This window comes from Seriola lalandi, unplaced genomic scaffold (genome assembly GCF_002814215.2).
Source record: "Seriola lalandi dorsalis isolate HSWRI2012SDOR001 ecotype SW California unplaced genomic scaffold, Sedor1 jcf7180002054673, whole genome shotgun sequence".
NCBI classification, from domain to species: Eukaryota; Metazoa; Chordata; class Actinopteri; order Carangiformes; family Carangidae; genus Seriola; species Seriola lalandi.
Window position 1 is genome coordinate 884,499 of NW_019525226.1, and position 21,012 is coordinate 905,510.

Here is a 21,012-nt window from a genome sequence, read left to right on the forward strand (position 1 = left end):
CTGTGATCAGATGTATTACTAATGAAACATGGGAGAGAGGAGCATAAATCTGTCACCAGAGGAGCGAAGAGACTTCAGTGAAGCCAGTTCATAAACACACAGCGCTTTGTTTATCACACACGTAGAGTCACACACTGGTGACACATCAGGGGCAATTTGGACGCTTTGACATGTGGACTGGAGGAGCCGGGGCTCGCACCACCCACCTCCTGATTACCCCCCCCCCCCAGCCTCTTCCCAGAGCAAACCGAGCTGCAAAATACTCCATCAATCACTGAACAAGTTAATGAATTCAGGGAACCTCTGAAACTTTGCCAAAAAAACATATGAATCTGTGCAGCTTGAATTCCTATCATAAACTGATTTGAGACCATTGACCAAACAGCACAAAGCCCGTCTCCCCGTATAAATGACCACACAATGCTATTCCCAGACCCCTGCCCAAGAAGGTGAATGGTGGGTATGCCACATCCGCGCCTCTCACCTAAATGCAGAACAATGAGCCGGATACGTTCACAGTCAAACACCTGACTTCAGTCCACCTAAGTAAAAGGCCGGGTCAACAACACATATAGCTAAATAAAGACCTCTATCTGTAATGAGCCTCAGCACCACTGTGGGTCAGAGGGTGAAGGGAAAAAACAAACAACAGATCAACAACAGGTTGATGTATTGTCATGTGTACTATTAATGTGATTCATTTATACACAGCCACAGTGAGTTAAATATAGTTGGTGGTGTCCAGAAGCCTTTGTGGTTAAGATGGGGATATGCATCTACACTGTCAGATATGTCTTTTTTTTTCTTTTTTATCATATGCACCATCTTAGTTTAGTGTGTTAGCACACTAATATCTGCAAATCAGCACTTAAACAACTGCTGAGGCTAAAGGGAATGTAATTATTTTGCAGCTATTCGGTCATGAACCAAGTTGTTTCCATCCAATAGTTGTTGAGACGGTTCGCTCAAAATCACAGAAGTCAACTTCACGGTGGTGCTAACCACCAAACCACCAAAGTGAGCAGGAGTCATTCTTTGAACAGAATCCATCCATCCAGTAGTTGTTGAGATCTTTTCAGTCTGAACAAAAGCTGGTGACAGACAGACTGACATTGCCACTCCTTGAGCTGTGCTGTTGGTGTGGCGAAATAAACTGCTCATGAACCATAACTGACGTCGGGAAATTAAAATGAATCATTTGTTTGTGCTTGACTAAATCACGTGCTGTGCATTAGCAAGAACAGGACTTTACTGGATCTCTTTAAAACACTGTGTATGAAAACATCAGATGGGTTGTATTGTCGGTCTGGATTTGAATTTGACAGGCTGGGATATCAGTGGAGGAAAATAGAAATGTCGACTTTATTCATAGCATGTGTTCATTCTCTGGTTGTTCCCCGTTTGTTCACTGATGACAAACAGAAATCAGACTTATATCAGATAAGCTCAAGGCCGCTGATCACCTCCTGCTTCCATATAGTTCAGGGCTAACACCAGCTGCACAGAGCCTACATATATCTGATAAGAGCATTTACTGACTTCAAATAGTTTCCAGAGAACACTAACAAAACTATGTCAGCCCTGCACCCTTGGGAGCCTTCAAATTCATCAATGCCCATTCAAAGGCAAAAGTGCGGTGAAACCAGCTCACTCACTTGCCCCCATTGTGTAACCCCTCTGGTGGGGGGTAAGGGGTGTGTAGAGTGCCCATATACCAGGAAGGCCTGGGAAAAATGCAGCGACCACAGCGGTATCATTAATGTGAACAGGGTTATTATGGAGCTCGGAGCTGCATGTTTTTTTGTGTTAATACCTTTCTGTGACATTTCTGTCGCTGCCGGGCTTCTGTTTCCCCCAATCACGGCTGCTCTGTGGCTACTCTTGGTGAGCTGAAATCCATTAGACAAGTCCATATGTGGGACATCAGAACCTCCTGTTTGCTGCCACCAGCAGTTTACAAATGTCTGGCAGTGTGGCCTCATCTCATCCTTTCTGCACTACAACTTATTTGCAGTGGCACTATGTGGCGTGGGTTACCATACATCAAGAAAATTCAGATCGTTTTTTTCTTGGTATTCGGTTGTTTGCTGTGTCAAGCAGAACTGTGTGTAGTTTGTTTTTATCTTTTCTTTTTCTTTAAAGATCGTTTAAGGTACAACACCATAGTCTGTGCTTATCCGGGTTTTAAATCAAATTAAAAAGTGAATTTCTTATGTAAATTTTTTATCCACGTTTCTTCGTGTTGGGCCTTCACATGATGATGTTTCCACCACCCGCCCCCCCTCCTGAATTCCTCAACACCCCTGCCCCAAGGATGTAAAAAATGTTCGCTCTCAAGCAAAGCAATAACAGCTTGTAAGCACAAACATTTTTTCACAATCTTGCCAACATCTATTTCTGTCATATCCTGAATAAATTAATCCAAATACATGACTTGTGTTTGCTGCATTTACATGTGTTTCACATTAAAGATGACAAACCAACAAGGATCGGTGCCTGTGTGTCAGCCATGCAGGCAGTTTCTCTAAAAATAGTAGCAGATGGTCCTGTTTTACCTCCTTTCCTGCTGAGCGCTGTGGCCACTTGAATAACATCAGTGAAGTTATGCAACAAACTGAATTCTTGGGCTGCTTCCCCACCAACTGTCACTGATTCACTGGTTCTCTACATGCACACTACAGTGTGCTGAGCTCAGGAAAAGAGGCAACTTTTCTGACTTTGTTTATTTGAATGAGAAATTTGAGTAATTCCTTTATATCATTTGCAAAGTGTATTCGGTGTTGCACATCTGTTAAAACTGCACTGATCGCTCACATCACTCCAAATGAACGCATGGCTCTCCCAAACCAATCAATCTGAGAATCTATAAGATGTTGGACAGCAGTTCCAGAAAGCAAGAAAATACGAGATGGGACTCATTTAAACAACTGCGAGAGGTCAAGTGCGCCATGGTGGACAGGGTCAAGCAGACCCCAGGGTGTACATCCTGCAAAGACAAGAGAACCAGAATAATGATTTATGATTTCTGCCTGATGTAGCTCAAGGCTTGTGCTTTTTCAAGGCTTGTACAATTTGTATACGTTTTTTTGTCGGATTAGTGTTACAGAGCAGTTGGATCGGAGCCAGAAAACCCAGCATGAACCTCTAAAACATCCTGGAAAGTATCAACGTCAGCTTGTCAGTCTTCAGCTGTACATCTGTGCAACATCATAGATACTGAGGAAGAAAAAACTCTGCTGATTTCCCACATTCACACATCACACATCTATCTATCTATCTATCTATCTATCTATCTATCTATCTATCTATCTATCTATCTATCTATCTATCTATCTATCTATCTATCTATCTATCTATCTATCTATCTATCCATCTATCTATCTATGACAGCTCAATTGCGCCATCTAGTGACCAAACATGCAGCTTGTACATGGACTATACAGTGCTTCAAACCAAAAGCACAATACACTAGGAATTTGATATACAGGACACATTTTAGACTTTTACAGTGAAAGGGTAAGATAGTAGAATATATATAAATTGAACCAAACACTAGAGACCTTAACAGACAATCAAAAAACAAAATGTGACAAAGCTGCTAAGACCTCGCTATCAGGATTACTGTTAAACCTCATCTATGATTTAAAATGCAAGATCCAACTTGAAATACACTTCACATTTTATTCTTCTGACACTGAGCTCGATTGCATCTGTAACCGTGAACAAGTCTGTTCTTGTTGAATATCCGGCTGTGGTGATTATGTCATAGACTGCGGCTGCCCTGGAAAATGAAAACCGAAAACCAGGAGAATTAGGACACTGTGTGACAGAAGTCCTGATGACACACTACCACATTTACTGTATACACCCTGCACTCAACTCCAACTCATCTGCATGTGACATGTGAGACAAAACGTCTGGTACAGTCAGTCAGCTACTAAATGTCATGACTCAATTCTCAAGAAGTCACGTAAAACATTTTCTCTTCCGCTTACTGTAAGAATACTCATTATTCATGAGGATGTTGCAGGAATCATCTGAAACAGAAACTTCAAAACCTGAGAAAGGGGAGAGCAACATGAGGAGTTGAGCCTTGTGAGGTGAATGTACCAAAAGAAAACATACAAACACACAAACTACTGCTCGGCCTGTATCACAAAGTAAGTATGAGCAGAATCATCTAGTGTGAAAGAACAAATGTGGCAAGAAAAGATGAGAAGATTTTTCTGTTTAAATGACTCTTCCTCACACATCATCATTGTTGGTAACACTACTTTAAATTATCAGGAGAATAAACACATTTAATAAATATTTTATGACAGTGTAATGTAGCTGTGAGCAGATGTAATTGGACAATGATGTGACTGATGTGTAGATACATAATAAACGACAATATACTAAAATATACTTCATGGGAACTGTTATGACTGTTGACAAATACAGTAAATTACTGTAATAAACACTTAAAATGTCCTTACATCTGCTTACAATGACGATATAATGAGTTACAATCCCTTTGTGAATAAAGCTGAAGTTAAAGTGAAGTGTTACCAGGCCATCATTCATGATAACTTATTTGGTTTCCCTTTCATTTCTATGTTCTGTGTATTACTAAATTCAACGAGAGGTGCCTCAAAATGCATTTGAGGATAAAACATAATGTATATTAGGATGTTTCCTGAAGACAGAACTACTTATTGTCTAATTAGATTTTTACCAAAGAAAATATTACAGTTCTTGTGGTTTGTAGATTATCACAGTAACTTCTTGTCATGTGTCACAGGATATTCTGTATAATGAAATACTACTTAATACTACTGTCATTTACAGTAATGTTAGTGGGTAGAGGCTGCCCTCTTGAGGTAAATACTCCGGTGTGTGTGGTCCTACAGATTTCATTAGTCACCAGTTTGCAGCAGTCCACAGGAGGGCAGCAGCGAGTCTGACTCAACAGTTTTCAGGCTGTGGAGATCACAGGACAAAACAAAGCAACCTCAGTGCAAAGACAGTGTAGAGATGCAACCAAGTCTGAAGAGGATGGCAACGGACTGGGAACCGTCATAAAAGAAAACTTCTTAAGCCACCGGATGTAGTCTTAAAATTAAGAAATAAAAGACATGAGAAAACCTTGTTATTCCTACAGAGGTGATTCAATGAGTCAGCTCCTCTCAAAAGGCCTGACCTGCCTCCTTACCAACTTTTCCATGATCCTACTTTATGAACAGAAATCCTGGACTCCACCACCCTGAGAATAAACTGCTTTATACTGCAAATATGCAAATTCCTTTGAGAGGAAACTGTTTAAATTCCCTGAGAAATGTGTATTTTATTTACTTAAACTGGTGATTGTGACTGTTCCACACTGCAGAGTAAAGTCTCTGCTGAAGTTCCCCCGAAAAAGCAAAAGAAAACGTGTCATACTTGATACTTACCAGGATCCTCTATAAACAGACAGCTGACTGACAGCCAGGAGAGCCTATTAAACTCTATATAAATCACATAAGTGGCTGGCCGTGGACTGTCAAAGGTCACCTCCATCATTACATTGTCTCATAAATATTTTCTGGTCGATAAACAGACGCTTCAGTGAAACCCATCAGCGTTTATGACTTTGCATCGTACTTTCAGACAAGCCAATTACACAACTCTGCTAAATTAGCCCTGGGACACCTGCAGGAGAATAATAAGAAATTAAAAGAAGTGTGCTCCTCTGAAGTGCGTATAATGTTATCCAAATGTAATGATACACACAAGACTGCAGCTCAGTTTTGGATTTAAAAGTGAATTCTTGATTTTTCTTTTTAAGAAAAGTGCATTGAAAAAATAATCCTAAACATGTCTGACATTTTCAAATTTATGCTCAGTGAGTTTGTTTCTCTGAAGCTGAATGAGCCTGTTTGGCCTAAATGTGGCAGTGGCCTATATTAACTGAAGGATCTGGCTGACTGTGTCCAAATGGGTTTTTAAAACTCAGATCTTGAATCGTGCCGTTATTTCTCCCGAGAGCCGTGACACACATTTGACATTAAAAACTAAGCAGGAAAGAAAAAGAAAACTAAGTTGAGTGTAAATTGCAGGAGACAGCGGTGACTGATGTGTGGCAGGCCGCTGTTTGTCACAGGGGGGGTTGTTGGAGTTTCCTTGTAACCGGAATTAGCTGTGAAGTGCGACCTTTAGGTGTGAACACGCAATACTAAAGGTCCGGCTTGCTTCTGGAGAAAAAAGTCTCTCGTACTTTGCACCTCGTTTGCAAGTGAATATCTGAAATAAAACGGGATTCAGCGTGAAGCGTGGTCGGAAACAGCTGAATTCTATGACAGGTTTTTAAACATGATCGATCTCCTAAATTGGGAAAGTTAAACCTATACAACTATATTCCACTATTATAGGCTCAAGCGAAATGAATTGTCACAAGAAGGTGAATAAAGTTGTATAACAAAACGTATCTATGCGCAATTACGCACAGATCTTTTTTTTTTTTTGCTTGCTTGCTTAATGCATTTGTGCACGTGTTAACTTGGCTTTTTGCCGGTTTGTGCAGCGTGTGCAGCTGATAGGCCGCGGCGTTAATGTATTCACGGAGGGGAGAACTCATGTTCAGGATAGGCCGACTGTCAGGTGATGACGCGCCATACAGGACAGGCGCGAGGGGACAGCTGGGCCGGCAGCACCGGTCACTCTCATTTGGATGCAAATCTCCAAGAGTTGAGGAGTTGGCTGACGTCAGACAGGCCTTAGTATACCTTTACCATCTTGTCAACAGAGCCACATCATGTGAGACTGGAGACAGACTGGAACTACGTCGCATTTCACACTTGGGGAACCTCTCTGGACTATAAAAAGCAGGATTGTTTTTTTTAGAAAACAGTTTCAGGGCAGCAATGTCGCCTTAAAACAGGCCACATCATCCCCTCTGCTGATTTTGCTATATTTAATTTTTTTTGTACAAATCATGTATGTGGGATACTTACTGGATAAAGAAAGCGGCATGTATCACCAAGGGCCAGTGAGAAGATCGAGCATCAATCTGCCTCCACAGAATTTTGTTTCTACACCACAGTACCCCGACTTTACTGGATACCATCATGTGCCAAACATGGATACGCACGCACAATCTGCGGGGAGTTGGGGACCTACATATGGCGCCCCACGAGAGGACTGGGGCGCATATAGTCTGGGACCACCTAATACTATTCCTACACCCATGAACAACTCCTCTCCTGGACAGGTTCCTTACTGCTCCTCTGAGTACACTCACATGCATCCTCCAGGATCTGCGGTGTTACAGCCGCCGCCGGACAACGTTACCGTTGCACAACTTTCTCCAGATAGAGAAAGACGCAATTCATACCAGTGGATGAGTAAAACTGCGCAATCATCTTCTACAGGTGAGTCCATCATCCCAAACATTGGGTCAAATTTATGTTATTCGATGCGCTGAAGCGCTTGCCTCAGTGTTGCATGAAAAACAGTTTTTGCGCCTGTAAGAGTTTTTGCTTCTCTTTGAGTCTCACCGAATTTTACGCGTTTTAATTATTTTTCTGGCAGTTCCATGTCAGTTAAAATTAAATTAATTATCGAACATGTTGAATTGAAAACAAGAGCGGAGGGTCAATGGGTCAAACTTGATATTGGGGAAATGTAATTAAAAACAAGAAAAAGGAAAGTGCTTAAGAATGCATAAGAAGGAAACTGGTCCTGTGACACTTGCCTTATGCGGGCTCTCTCCATTTAAGATAACACAAGGGTAAAATGAGAATGAGAGTATTACTAGTCTATAATTGATAAAAGCCTATTTAACATAATACATTTTGATCAGACTAGCAGCAGAAAGAAGTTAAATATATCCAATAATAATTTCCACATCTCATAATTGTGATGGTTAAGATGGTCTGAAGGCCAGCAGCCCAGTCTACTGTATTCTCTTCTGCGGTGGAAATAAGAAAATAAAAAAAGGTGTGAGCAATCGGCGCCAGGCCCAGTTGTGATGTTAATGACATTATTCCTGGAGATGTGAGGTCGACTTTCCTGTCACATTGTTTGGTGTTTTGAGTGTTATCCGTCATATCCAGGCAGTGGCCTTTGCTTTCAACACCTCTTCACTTTGATATGCACCAACCTCTCTTCCTCTCCAAGAGTTATATTGCCGGAAAGAGTGGGGTTTTTCACAGCTAAAGTCTCAAACGTGGAGCTATACCTACTGTATGTCTTAACAGTGACGTAAATTACAGTTTCAAATCGAATATTATGAAATGATGTGCCCTAGAATAAAACAGCGCAACTATTTTACACCAACATAGATTCATTAAAATTAATTCAGGCTGTATTTATGTTAGGAATATGAGTGTCCATCGCTATTTCTTTTTATTTGGACATGATTTGTCACTGTCAAACATTTGTTTTCTAACAGTAACACTAGACACGCACTCACACAGGCCTATAAAATTGTAAAACTGGTCTAACAAATGTAATGTAAACTACATGGTGTCGGGAGGTGTTTAACGTAAAGTGCAGATACTTCTATTATCTCCTGTGTCGAGTGTTTCTTTTTAACTTGTCAGTGCAGGATCTGAATCGTGGCTGTTTGAAATTCACTGTTCTACAGTTGTCATCAAAGCAAGATCAAAAAGCTCAATTTGCGTATGTGTAGATAAAGCAAAGAGATGTGGATTTAAGACACAGCTAATAAAGATGCTGTGTGCAGATAGGCCGGTCCTGGCATGCAGCCCGCTCTGTGTAAATCTTCCAGTTCAGCCACTTGGCTGCTGGCAGATGATCCTAGAAACGGACAAGCAAAAATATTCACGCTGTGTTTTGGGTTTTCTTTTGTCACCTTCGCAGGTAAAACGAGAACGAAGGAGAAATACAGGGTAGTATACACAGACCATCAGAGACTGGAGCTGGAGAAGGAGTTTCATTTCAACAGATACATCACCATCAGGAGGAAATCTGAACTGGCTGTCAACCTCGGCCTGTCGGAAAGACAGGTATGTCGATTGAAATACTTGTGCCTGGTTTGTTTTCATCGCAGATGGATGCAATAACTCATTTTTACATATGTCATACATAGAGCACACCACATAGAGATGTAGGCTTGTTTTCACATGTGTAACTTACAAAATGAAGCCTATAGAAAACGTCATTATTTCATTTTTTTTTTCATTAGTGATAACTGCCTTGGATATATTTATAGTCCTATCTAAACCCCTGATAAAGCCTATTGGCTCTTGTTTGTTTTTGTTTTGTTTTTTTGTGTTTTTTAAATCAACGAATAATTCTTGGATCATTAAAGCCCCATAAAGAAAATATTATATTGGTTATAATTTTCCTGATCTTTCTAATTATATTTGCCCATGGTGAATACACAGGCGTTTTATTTTCTATTATTTTGAAATCACACCAAGAAACAAGAAATTGTGGAAATGTATTCATTATGCTACACCTAGCCTATATTTATTATTGTATTTATGATTCATGAGCTACTACTACTTGTCCTATGTATCTGTTAATAGGAAATTTAATTTATTTGAATGACTTATTTTCTATTTTATTTTATTTATAAAGGACTAGCTTACACCTAAAAATATCACATTTAATCATTATTGTTGTTATCAGTTACTGTTTAATGAAGTTAAGTTCTATCTAGGCTTACTAATTTATAAGGGTTTTATTTTATTTTAGTAAGGAATATCAGATTAAACTCGGTAGTACACGCCAATAATATATTTAATATTGTTATTCATTAATAATTTCCAATTTAAGCCTATCTATTTTTATGTAGCCTATTATATGCATTTTATTTTATTTATAATGAGAGATTATACAAGCTTAATTTTTGTCATTAATTATTTTCTATTTCCAATCTAGACTTATCTATTTATAATGATTTGTTTTGTTTCACTTTAAAGGAGGTGGCACATACCCGAAAACATTTATTTAATTGAACTTTCTTTTTGCCTTTTCAGGTGAAAATCTGGTTTCAGAACCGCAGAGCCAAGGAGAGGAAACTGATAAAGAAGAAGATGGGTCAGTCTGACGGCAGCGGGGGGTCTGTGCATAGTGACCCGGGTTCAGTAAGCCCTCTGCCGGTGCCCGGGTCCCTCAGTCCCTCAGACATCCACGGCTCTCTGTACCCCCCTCAGGGAATGAACACCTTGCCATCTATCAGGAATATACAGCAAGTGACTGTGACTCAGTAAAACAGTTCACCCTCTGGACCATGTAACATAACTGAGCACTCCTACACGCTGACAGGACACTTGATAGGCAGCCAGAGGATCTGAACTCACGTCCTGAAGCACAAAGCTGTGGATAAACGTTTAATTCATAGCAACGAAATGCTGGAGGCTCTTGAAATATTGCTTTTTATAGAATAGTTCTAATAACGTGGGGATGAAAAAAACGAAAAAATCGACGTGTTTCAAACTTAAAAGCTTTAAATTGTTTGTGAGTTAATAAGATATAAATATCCTTTTTTTGTATGCGATGAAGTGTATGTGTTTGTGAATAAAATGAAAATTCAGGGACCTTTCAAAGGAAGTTTTATACTGGATTGTATGTAGCTCACGTCACACTGGACAAAGTGCTTTGACTTGACAAATCATTTTCACACGTTTTTCAGCACAATTGTAACAGCACAATTGAGCAGCTGGTAATGATACGGGTAGAGCGGTCGTTTGATGGCAACTTTCATAATGTAAATAAAATGTTTTTTTGCAGTACACCTGTCGTTTTCCTCATTTCCGATTTTTGGTTTTGCAAAGTTTGGGTTACATTTGCATGTAATAACAAAGCAATGTAGGTGCAAAACAAGTAAAGCACCTCAAGATGTCCATTTCAGGGGAATTAGTTTAAACACCATAACACATTTTATACAGTTGGCAATTAGTCAATTGCATTTTCCTGATAATACTGCTGAAAAAAAAAAAGAAAAAATCCAAGCACACAGGTCTATCAAACCAGTGAGAATAAATATGGCCTAGATTTGCAGCTACACATCGTTTTCCAGAGATGATATTACAGGCCTACTGATCAACTCAATGCATCTGCTTTTTGACTGGAGTAATCCAAAGGGAATTCATCTTCCCCAAAGCTCAAACAGGAATCACATAGTTGCAAAATAAGGAAAAGAAACCCCTCACATTGTGCTGTCTATGCTGGTTTGTTGTCAGTTCTCTCCGAAGTCGCCATGCTTTGCACACTTTAAAAACGAACCAGCTGTATAGGAGTCCACGAATAAACAGCCATGATATTCAGAGCATAATAGCCTGTTTTTGCTATTCCATTCAACACATTATACACAACACTCAGGTGCACAGTAGCTACTAGGCATATTTTTTTTAGGAATGTGGTGAATTCATCCTACATTTTGTACATCAAAATGTTTCATGGAAGCTGTCTGTAGACTTCAATAGCACAAGTAGTAATCTTGGTTGGTTTTAGGCCCGTCCTAACCAAACAAAGCGGATTAGAGCATGTTTTTAGCTCAGTGTAGTCTAATTAGTTTAGGTGACATGTTAGCTTAATTATCGGGTGGCAAGACTGGCTTCTTGACTTCTCTTGACTTTGAGCTGGTTTGTGTTTTATAAGTTACCTGAATATCCCAAATGCTGAGTGCAGAATTTATAATTTTAAATATTCTGAAAAAAAGTTAATCTTTTTCTACTTGATTCTACAGAGTGAGACTTGAGTGCTAGGGTTTGAACCAGGTTTGAACACATAGGGGCGATGGTCGCTCTTTAACAACTCGTGCTCCGCGCTCCCGCTCGAGCGTCCGTGCGCGGCACCGTGGGAAACGTCATGAGCGTCTTACTACCCAACATGGCGGACTTTGATACCATTTATGAGTTAGAAGACGAAGAGGATGAGCACGTAGTGAGCGAGGAACACTTGCCCAGATACTGTCCGGAGCCCGTGGTTATGCGAGGGGCTGGGCACATTACAGTGTAAGCAGAGCCGTGTTTGTCGCTCCTGTCTGTCCGAGTGTCGCTTTGTTATCCTTAGCCTGTTTAGCTGATGCTAGCCTGTGAGCTAACGCAAATCACAACAACTGACGGCTAGCCATATGTTGTGACATGGGGATAAACGGTTTGCCTCCGAACGGAGCATTATTACGATACAACCTAACAGTTCTATATCCCCATGGCAACCATAAACGTGGTAGTACAGCAACCGATAGGCATTGGAAGGCAAGTTTACATGTGATGTACCTTAAGCTACAAGTCTGTGACTAACGTTATCACCGAACAGACAAGTGTTGCAATGTCTCCAACAGATACTATTAAACAGTGGTGGACAGTAACCAAGTGCATTTACTCATGTGCTGTACTTAAGTAAACTTTTAAGGTACTTGTACTTTCATTTTATGCTACTCTATACTTCTATTCCTAATTTTTAATAGGGAAACATTCTACTTTGTACTCCACTTCTCACAGCTGTCGTTACTGGTTACTTGTAGAGCTAAAATGATGAGTTTATAAGTCAATTGGCAGAAAAATAATCAGCAGCTATTTTGATAATTGATTAATTGTTTCAGTCAATTTTCAAGCAAAAATTGTGAAACCATGCTAAATTTTCTCTGATTCCAGCCTCTCTAATTGCAGGATTCTATTCTTTTCTTTTTCATATGTGTTTGTAAACTAAATATTCTGGGGTATTTGGACTTTTCTTTGGCATATATCGTTGTAAACAAAATATTTTGGGTATTTGAACTTTTGGTTGAGTAAAGCAAGAGATTTTAACCTATATTTTTTGGCTCTGTGAAGATGTGATGGACATTTTTTAACATATTTCAGTGACTGAACAACAGCAACAAATCGAAAAAATAATCATCTGATTAATCAATAATGAAAATACTTGCAGCTAGATAAGATTTTCTAGTTAAGTGTCCAAACTCTTGGAGCCCTGTGTTACAGATGTCAGATGTTGCAGGTTTGAGATACGAGTTGTCAAGAGTCCCACCAAAGGGCAATTTCCACTTTAAACCTCTCAGATGAGTTTATTGAGATTTTGAACAGTTTGAAGCCCAAAGAGTTAAGATTATCAAGTATTCACAAAAAGTAAAGCTTTGAGGAAAAAAAATGAAAATAGTTTTGTTAAACAGAGCTTTGATTTTTTTTTTTTTCCTCTCCTACTTCTCTCCCCACAACCCCTCAGATTTATCTGGTGACATTTTGGAGGGGCTATGATAATATATTGCTCTTAATTTTGATACTTTTTTTGCTGATGGTACTTATGTACCTTTACTTAAGTACATTAGTGAATGTAGGACTTTTGCTTGTAATGGAGTATTTTCACATTGCTGTACTAATACTTTTACTTAAGTAAAGGTTTTTAATACTTCCTCCACCACAGTTAAGGTATCTGCCAAGTCAGCACAACTTCACCAATGAAGACTAAGACATTTTTGTTAAGTTTCACCATTGTTTACATGAGGTTGCCAGTGACTAGCTAGGTACATTTCGGCTAATATAATTTCCCACAGCCCAAAGAGATGTATTCAGATTTCTTGTTTTATTCGACCAACAGTCCAAAAAAGATACTGAGTTTATGATCACATATGACAAACCAAGGCATCAAGCCTTCACATTTGAGGAAAGTTACTCAAACATTTAATCAAATATAAAACTAGTTGCAGATTTTTTTGTCTTTGGACTTATCGATTAAAGGACTTATTGTTGCAGTCCTAGAGTGGAGCATAAACCTTAACGCATGTTAGCTCTCCAGTTTGATGAAATATGTTAGTCTTGTCATAACAAATTGGAAAACCTGAAAATTTTCATCACTGTCATCATTGTCAGATATCTCCTCACTTTCACCATAACATTAACCTGACTAGATTCTGAATCAGCTTTCTTTGCCTCCTTTACCATCCCTGCACGTGGATGCTAATAAGAAAAGGGTATCAATTTTAAAACATAATCCCATTTCTTACTGTTCTCATGGGTATTATTATTATTGAACGTTGTCAAGTCATATGAATGTGAACAACCTCCTAGGAAAGATAAATACATGAAAATATATTATCAGGGGACATGTTGTCAAGCTGCTTTATAAGCAACTAATGGCAAATTCTGCATTGCTAATGTGCCCACTCAGAACTGCAGAAAAAGATGAAACTGTACCCCTGCCCACTTGTATTGGGTTACACTCCTGTATATATACATTACTGTGCAAAACTTCTAGGGCCTATAAGTGAAGTGAGGATGCTTTCAAAAATAATACCATGAATAGTATTTTGTGATGGATGACAATCTAAACATCTGAAGTGCCTAAAACATTTGCACAGTTCTGCAGATAAACTGTGACAATATGGCACATATAAACTATGTTTCTGTAATTGGATAGTTAATAATATGAATGCAAGGATAATATGCCCATTGATTTTATTTCCTTGGAGTGATAACACAATATGCATATGAATGTCACATGAAATCTACAGTGGCCAGTTCTCATCAGTGAAAACAGGCCACCACAGTAAAATAAAGTACCAATGGCTTATTGGAAGCTTGGGAGTGTAAGCTTATCATCCTAGTTATAATTTGTTTGTAATTATTTTTGGCATGTTTGACTTGAAGTGATTTTTATTGATGATAATGGTATAAAAATGGTATAAAATGATATAATGGTATAAAATAATTAATTATTAAATAATTATTAATTATTGTACTGCTTTGGTTGGTTTTGTGATGCAACTTCGTCACCTGGACTCCTGCATCTTTACTGTCATTACATGAAGGTCTGCAGTAGGAATAAGTGTTTACTGTGTCATTGTTTTGTAGTTGAGTGTGGTTTAATGCCCCCCTTCTCATAAAGTTAACTTATATTAAACAGAATTGTGCTGAATGAATAATTTTTGAATAAACATGTTATGTCTCATTATGTAATCTAACAATATATTTCTGCTCTGGCTGTAGATTGCTTTTGTTCTCATTACATTTATAGTAATGAAAGATTTTGTACTTATATATTTTTAATAGTATATCAGTGATCACATTTGATTTTTTTCCCCTTTTCTCAGGTTTGGACTGAGCAACAGATTTGACACAGAATTTCCCTCTGTTCTCACGGGAAAGGTACAGTTGCTTTTTAGTTTTCTTGCATTTCAGTCTTGCAGGCTGCTTTCTGTTCAGTTCCAAGTGGGAAGAATTAAGCAATTAAAACCACAGTGATTCTATTGTTCTTTTGGGTCTTTAACAGCTCCAACTTCCCCAAACCAGCCTATTCAAACCTCTCCAAGTTGTTGTGATGTGATGGCGATGCATTTCAAGTAATGCACCAAAGTGCATAGAAAAGAGGCTGAATGTGCTGCTGTCCAGCTCTGTAAATGAGTAAGCCTTCTATGGGGCTCAGTTGACGGGGACCCCAGTGTTTTGGAGGGTCCAACTCCAGGTGATAAAATAATGAAATGAAGACTCGGTCGTAGACAAGAAAGAAAAGCTTCCTGGGTCAGACACAGAAACACAAAAAGGCTGCAGGGGTAAGAGCAGGCCGAGGGAAGTGTGGGGCAATAAAAGGTACCTTCAGTATTGTGACCCAGGGTGACGTGATGGATGAGGTCACAATTATGATGATTGAAGGGTGCAGATCAGGCCCTGCTGGGCTTTATTCTGAGGTCTTTGGCTGTTTGCAAAGAGACCTTTGCATCCTGTCATAAAAGATTACGACCCCTGTTTTATGGCGTACAGACTCAGCCAGGAATGAGCATCCATTCAAGTTGTTTGGCCGGCGCTGCCACAGGCACTGAGCTTATCTCTCCTTTGAGTCTGTCCTTGCCCTGAACAGTCTAGAGCTTGGTTAGCAAGTCAGAGCCATAGTATTTAGAGATGTCATCTCATCTCTGGACAACATCTGCAAATATCTACCTGTTGGTTTTCCAAAGCTCTTTGATCTTTGTGCACAAGTTTCCTTTGAGCAATTAGGAATCTTTCATGTCAGCACTACCAAGAAACACTTGAATTGTCTTACTCCCCTTTGTTCTAAGCTTTTTGCTTAATGTTTAAATTTTCTGATAAAAAATGACATCTAGGAATTGTTGATTTTGGTGCACAGATCCATCATTTCTCCTCTTTTTTCTAGGTAGCGCCAGAGGAATTCAAAACCAGCATCAGCAGGGTGAATGCTTGTTTGAAGAAGAACTTGCCTGTGAATGTGAAGTGGCTTCTTTGCGGCTGCCTGTGTTGTTGCTGTACAGTTGGCTGCAGTCTATGGCCTGTTATCTGCCTCAACAAGAGAGTAAGTCCCAGACTGCCTGTGACACAAGTTGGACCTTTTTACTCTCCCTTACATCAGCGCTGATTACTCAGGGGCTGTTTCAGCAATTCAGCCGTATTGGTCTAAGTGTAGAGGGTAATAACAACTCATGTTCAATTAGTGGCTCTGTGCAGAAATGACGTATTGCACTGCACAGCTCCTCTCCTGCCCAGCTCAAGGGTATGTCATTTAAAGGTGGTGTTACCACTCAGAATTACTGACAACAAAGTGAAAATTACTAGCTGGTAAATTGGGAGTTCAGTCCATAAATCCTAACACTGTGGCTGTTTACTGTTATGTGTAAAGTGTAAAATTGAGTAATAAGTATTCTTCTACTTGTGTTAATGTATATGCAATTGTTTTCTGTTCCAACAGACAAGACGGTCTATTCAGAAGTTGTTAGAGTGGGAAAATAACCGATTATACCACAAGGTAAGGAAGACAACAAATGGCACAATTGCACCTGTGTGAAAGTGCTTAATTGTCTGTGTCAGTGTGCAGTGTAAGTTGAGTATTATCATGATGGATAATGACAATTAATCTGCTTTGAAAACTTAAGCTGCAGCACAAGTCCCTCAAAGCTGCTTGCCTCACATTTGGTGCACGGGGTCTGTCAGGACAGTGAGGTCAGCACTAAAATGCTGTGTTAATTTTGTTTTGTCTCGCAGCAACAAATTACAGCTAGTAGCTGTGCAAAGGCATAAAGGAAGCTCTTCAGGGTGTCTGGCCACCGTTTGACCCCAGCGAGACCAGACAGCTCTTCTCCCAAATTCCCCTGACACTGAAGGAGAAATTTCAGACAGATTGTCCTTTTTGTGTGTGCGTGCGTGCGTGCGTGCGTGCGTGCGTGCGTGCGTGCGTGCGTGCGTGTGTGTGTGTGCACGCGTGCGTGTGTTTGAGAGTGAGAGAGATGTTCATTCATTGTGTCTATGTCTTCTCTCATCAGCTGGGACTGCACTGGAAACTCAGTAAAAGAAAATGTGAAAGCAGTAATATGATGGAATATGTAAGTAGGCTGTCACAACGAAACAGCTATAAATTACTGTCACTGCAACTAGCGATTATATTTATTACTGATTAATCTGCAGATTATTGTTTTGTCTATAAAAAGAAAATAATGAAAAATGCACATCACATTTCCGTAGAGCACATATTCCTTACTATCATCAAATTCAATCAAAACAAATTCATTACATTTGAGCTATAAAGTTCGGTCCAATAATGAATGAATATTTACTTGCATTGGTTTCAAGCAGTTGATCTCCAGAGTAAATGTCAGTGTAAATCAACACCTGCTTATAAACTCAACAAAATTAAGTAAACCATAAAAAAGTTTGTTGATGCTGTGTTCACACTCATTGGATATTTTGTTGGAAAAAAAAAACCCAATAAGTTTTCACTGAAAATCTTACTGATAAGTTCAGTTAATAAGCGTTGTCTCCTCATTATATTAGTAGAAAACAAAATCCAGTTGACATTACGTTTCTTTCAAAACATTTATTGCCGTTGCAGAATTTAGGAGACAGCGTGGTTTTATCAGAACTTTGTCTCTCTGCGTGATTTATACCAAAAGCTCTTCACAAAAACACTGCTTAAGAAATTCTAAAGAAACTACAGTACCCATAAAATAAATCTTTAATGATCAATATTCTATTGGTCGATTAATTGACTAATAGTTTTGGGGCTAGTTAACACATTTATATTTAAACATCTTGCAGTGGTCCTGATAACTAGTTTTGCCTTTTTTCTCTCTGCAGGTGATTCTTATAGAATTCTTACCCAAATATCCTATACTCCGACCGGACTGAGGAGGCCGTTAACAGACTGGACGTGTGGCCCTTGAATCTTATCCTTAGTGCCTTGTATATACAGTATGTTGAAATAAGGGTCTGCAGCGGCGTCTATCGTGGCGACCTGTACATTTCCCAGTACCTTGTACATTAGAATTTGCAACACTGTCACTTTGCTTTAGAGCAGATTTTGCACATTTTCCCGACAGAACTAGACATGTCCCCTTTGTTGCACTCTGATGTGTTTTTGTTATGTGACAAACAAGTGAAACTCTCGAAAAGTGCATTTACCCCAAAGAACCATCAACCTGTATCCCATCTATTATATCAGTAATCCCTTGCAAAGAATGTGATGCCTCCACCTTCCTTAACTATCCTTGCCTTATGTATGACTTTTTAAATAACTCTACATGTAACAGGAGGAGGAAGGCATTGGGTAATTCATCAAGTCTGTAGATTCAAACGCTGTTTGTTGGGTTTCCTCTCTTTGAATCCAGTTCTTTGCAAGTTGATGGGATGGTTGAAATTGCCTAACGTACAGTGTACGTCATCACCCTGTGTTTTTTCTTTACATGTAACCCTCTGTACATGGGAACTAGCTAGTAAGAGAACTTGACCTGTAAATATCATGTTAGGATAAGCTGTACAGTGGTATACCATTGTTTACATAAAGTTACTTAGGTCTTTAGTTTTTTTGCCAATATATTGCTGTACCATAGTTTTGATTATTGAAAGATGTCTACGTACCTTTCTAGTTTATATGGACCTGTTTACCTTGTAAGCCATATAGTTACAATGTACATGATGCCAGAGTTAGGACTGATTATTGCACTTGAGCGCAAAAGAAAGTCAGGATTTTAGATTATAATGCATCCTGAATATTCATCCAATAACAACAGCTGCTGTGCTTGTTGCCGTGTGATTTTTGCCAATGAAGATGACATTCAATGACGCCTCGTCTGATAAAGCTGGAGATGGTCGCATCTCCAGCTTTGATGTTGGACATGCAGTTGGAAGATAATGATTTGAATTCTGCACTTTTTTTCCCCAATTTGTCCCAACAATGCATTGATTTTTATAGTTTTGTACTCTTCCCTGTGCTGTGTTTGGTCCTCCTTATGTGTTATGGAGCACATGCATTAACAGTACATGGTGTGTTGAGCAGATGGTTCCTTTGTTTCAGTCTTTCTGTCCAGTGTTAAAATTATTTTCCTGAATCTTGGTCAAGAGATTGCTGTATTGCGTTGTATTAGAGTGCCTCTGGATTAGTTGGTGAAACACAGAGAAGTACAGGTTAAAATCTGTTCTCTTGTACAAAGGAGATTTGAAATCCTCCTCCCAGTATTGTCCCCCTTACAATTCTTGTAAATGTTTGTCATGATGACCTGATCCCTATGGAGAGAGAAAATAAATTGTCGATTTGGTTTTTCTTTGCTGCTGCGTCCTTCTTCATTTGAAATATCTGTCACGCTCAATGAGCAATGTGTCACCTGAGTAAAAACAGATCATTGTGGACCTTTGCTAATGCACTTTGCCCACAGCATGCTGCCCTACTACCAGAAATGTGGCTATTAGTCATGTTTAACAAGGTGTTGAATTGTTAAATTTAACAAGACAGCCTGCAATTACTCGACACATTTGTAAAACTAAGGAATGCTGTTACCAAAACCTGTTTCTGCTTTCTAATGTTGTGAATCAGCGGTCAGAGAGTAGAAAATACAGGATCATGTTTCTGCTGTATCTCACTACAACCCCCGAATACTGGGTCTTCACTGGGGCTGATTTTATGGTCCTTTGTTTTTTTTGTTTTCACATTCACAGTCTTTCCCTGTTTAAAGAGGTTTTTACTGCAGTAATCTTTATTCACCACTGTCCTAATAGTTTCAACTCAAGTTACTGCCACCTCTAGTTTTAGTTAATTTTGAAGAGCATTATTAAATGTAGTGCAGTTTATGATAAGCACAAGGTTTAGTCAAGTAATTTATTCTTTTAACATTTCTACATTCTTGACCTGAAGAATTTGGTTAATTGATCTTTGAAATCCCAAAACATGTAATTTAATTTCACGTGTGAGAAATATTAGTTGTGACATGCAGATTTATTTAAATTAACTTTGATGTACACCATGTGAAGTGCATTACGTACATTGTATTCTGCCAGCTATCCGCTTGATCGTCATTAATCACAGTGGTGAAAAGTACATTTACCCTGTGTTGTAAGTACTGAACTTCAGTAACAGTTTACGAATAATGCTTAGTTACTTGTAATTTACTTGGGTATTTCCAATTTATGGTGATTTATACTTTCACTCCACTAAATTTCATAGGGAAATATGACCCTTTATACTCCAATACAATTATCTAACAAGTATAGTGAGTAGTTACTTTGGTTTGACCTACACAGCTGCTCTCAGTTATGTGGCTGATTGGACCTGCTCAGGTTGGAGTTGTGCAAATCTCTGCTGGGATTTACCACCAAAGTCCTGTGACAAATCGAACAGGGGAGCCACAGAAAACCAGTAGAATTTTGAATGCAGGACTTTTAACTTGCACTGGAGTATTTGTCTATTGTAGTATTATGACTTTTAGTAAACTAGTAACCCTTTCACCACTGGCTATCCATGCGGCATACCACTGATACTATGGTGAGTGTCTGTGTGTGTGACTTTCATATGTACTTACTGCTTTTACAGCTAGTTGTACTGGTCTTACTGTCTGGTCTGTTTGCATACACAAACACAAATGTGTCTGTGTGTGTGCGATAGACCAGGAGAGGCTGTGAATGAGTGAGAAAGTCAAGCACTCCTGTGCGTGTGTGTTTAAACATGTAGATATTCACAAACTTGAACTGTACACTCTGTACACACTCACTGCAGTATAATCATTAGTCTTATTTAATGCATTACAATTTCTTTGTACCTCGATGGGGTACAGTCATTTTAAGAACCTATGTTTGGTCACCTTTGATTTCG

The 21,012-nt window shown here is 39.0% G+C and overlaps 2 protein-coding genes across 3 annotated transcripts; both read left to right on the forward strand.

The window, feature by feature from the left end:
• The first annotated feature begins 6,952 nt into the window (after positions 1-6,952).
• Positions 6,953-10,664, forward strand: cdx4 (caudal type homeobox 4). The gene is given in 5 exon segments (XM_023421624.2): positions 6,953-7,388; positions 8,842-8,987; positions 9,966-10,091; positions 10,094-10,198; positions 10,200-10,664. Coding segments are annotated over 5 exon segments (897 nt in total). The 3' UTR covers positions 10,284-10,664.
• A 1,135-nt stretch (positions 10,665-11,799) lies between these two features.
• chic1 (cysteine-rich hydrophobic domain 1) lies at positions 11,800-19,465 on the forward strand. 2 transcript variants are annotated; one of them, XM_023421622.1, is made up of 6 exons: positions 11,800-11,945; positions 15,020-15,074; positions 16,078-16,233; positions 16,627-16,683; positions 17,198-17,257; positions 18,009-19,465. In XM_023421622.1, the coding sequence occupies exons 1-6, from the start codon at positions 11,800-11,802 to the stop codon at positions 18,057-18,059; spliced, it is 525 nt and encodes a 174-aa protein (XP_023277390.1). In that variant the 3' UTR covers positions 18,060-19,465. The 2 variants fall into 2 exon arrangements, with proteins under 2 accessions (XP_023277390.1, XP_087034196.1); XM_087178070.1 differs by lacking the exons at positions 17,198-17,257; positions 18,009-19,465 and adding an exon at positions 16,920-17,191 and having other exon boundaries at positions 11,810-11,945.
• Positions 19,466-21,012: the final 1,547 nt, after the last annotated feature.

What these genes read in the sequence shown, in the direction of transcription:
- chic1 (XM_023421622.1), top strand. Translation starts at nt 11,800, where the DNA reads ATGAGCGTCTTACTACCCAACATGGCGGACTTTGATACCATTTATGAG. An exon ending in ATAACCGATTATACCACAAG is followed by an intron (nt 16,684 to 17,197) that starts GTAAGGAAGACA and finishes TTCTCTCATCAG; the next exon opens with CTGGGACTGCACTGGAAACT. An exon ending in GCAGTAATATGATGGAATAT is followed by an intron (nt 17,258 to 18,008) that starts GTAAGTAGGCTG and finishes TTCTCTCTGCAG; the next exon opens with GTGATTCTTATAGAATTCTT.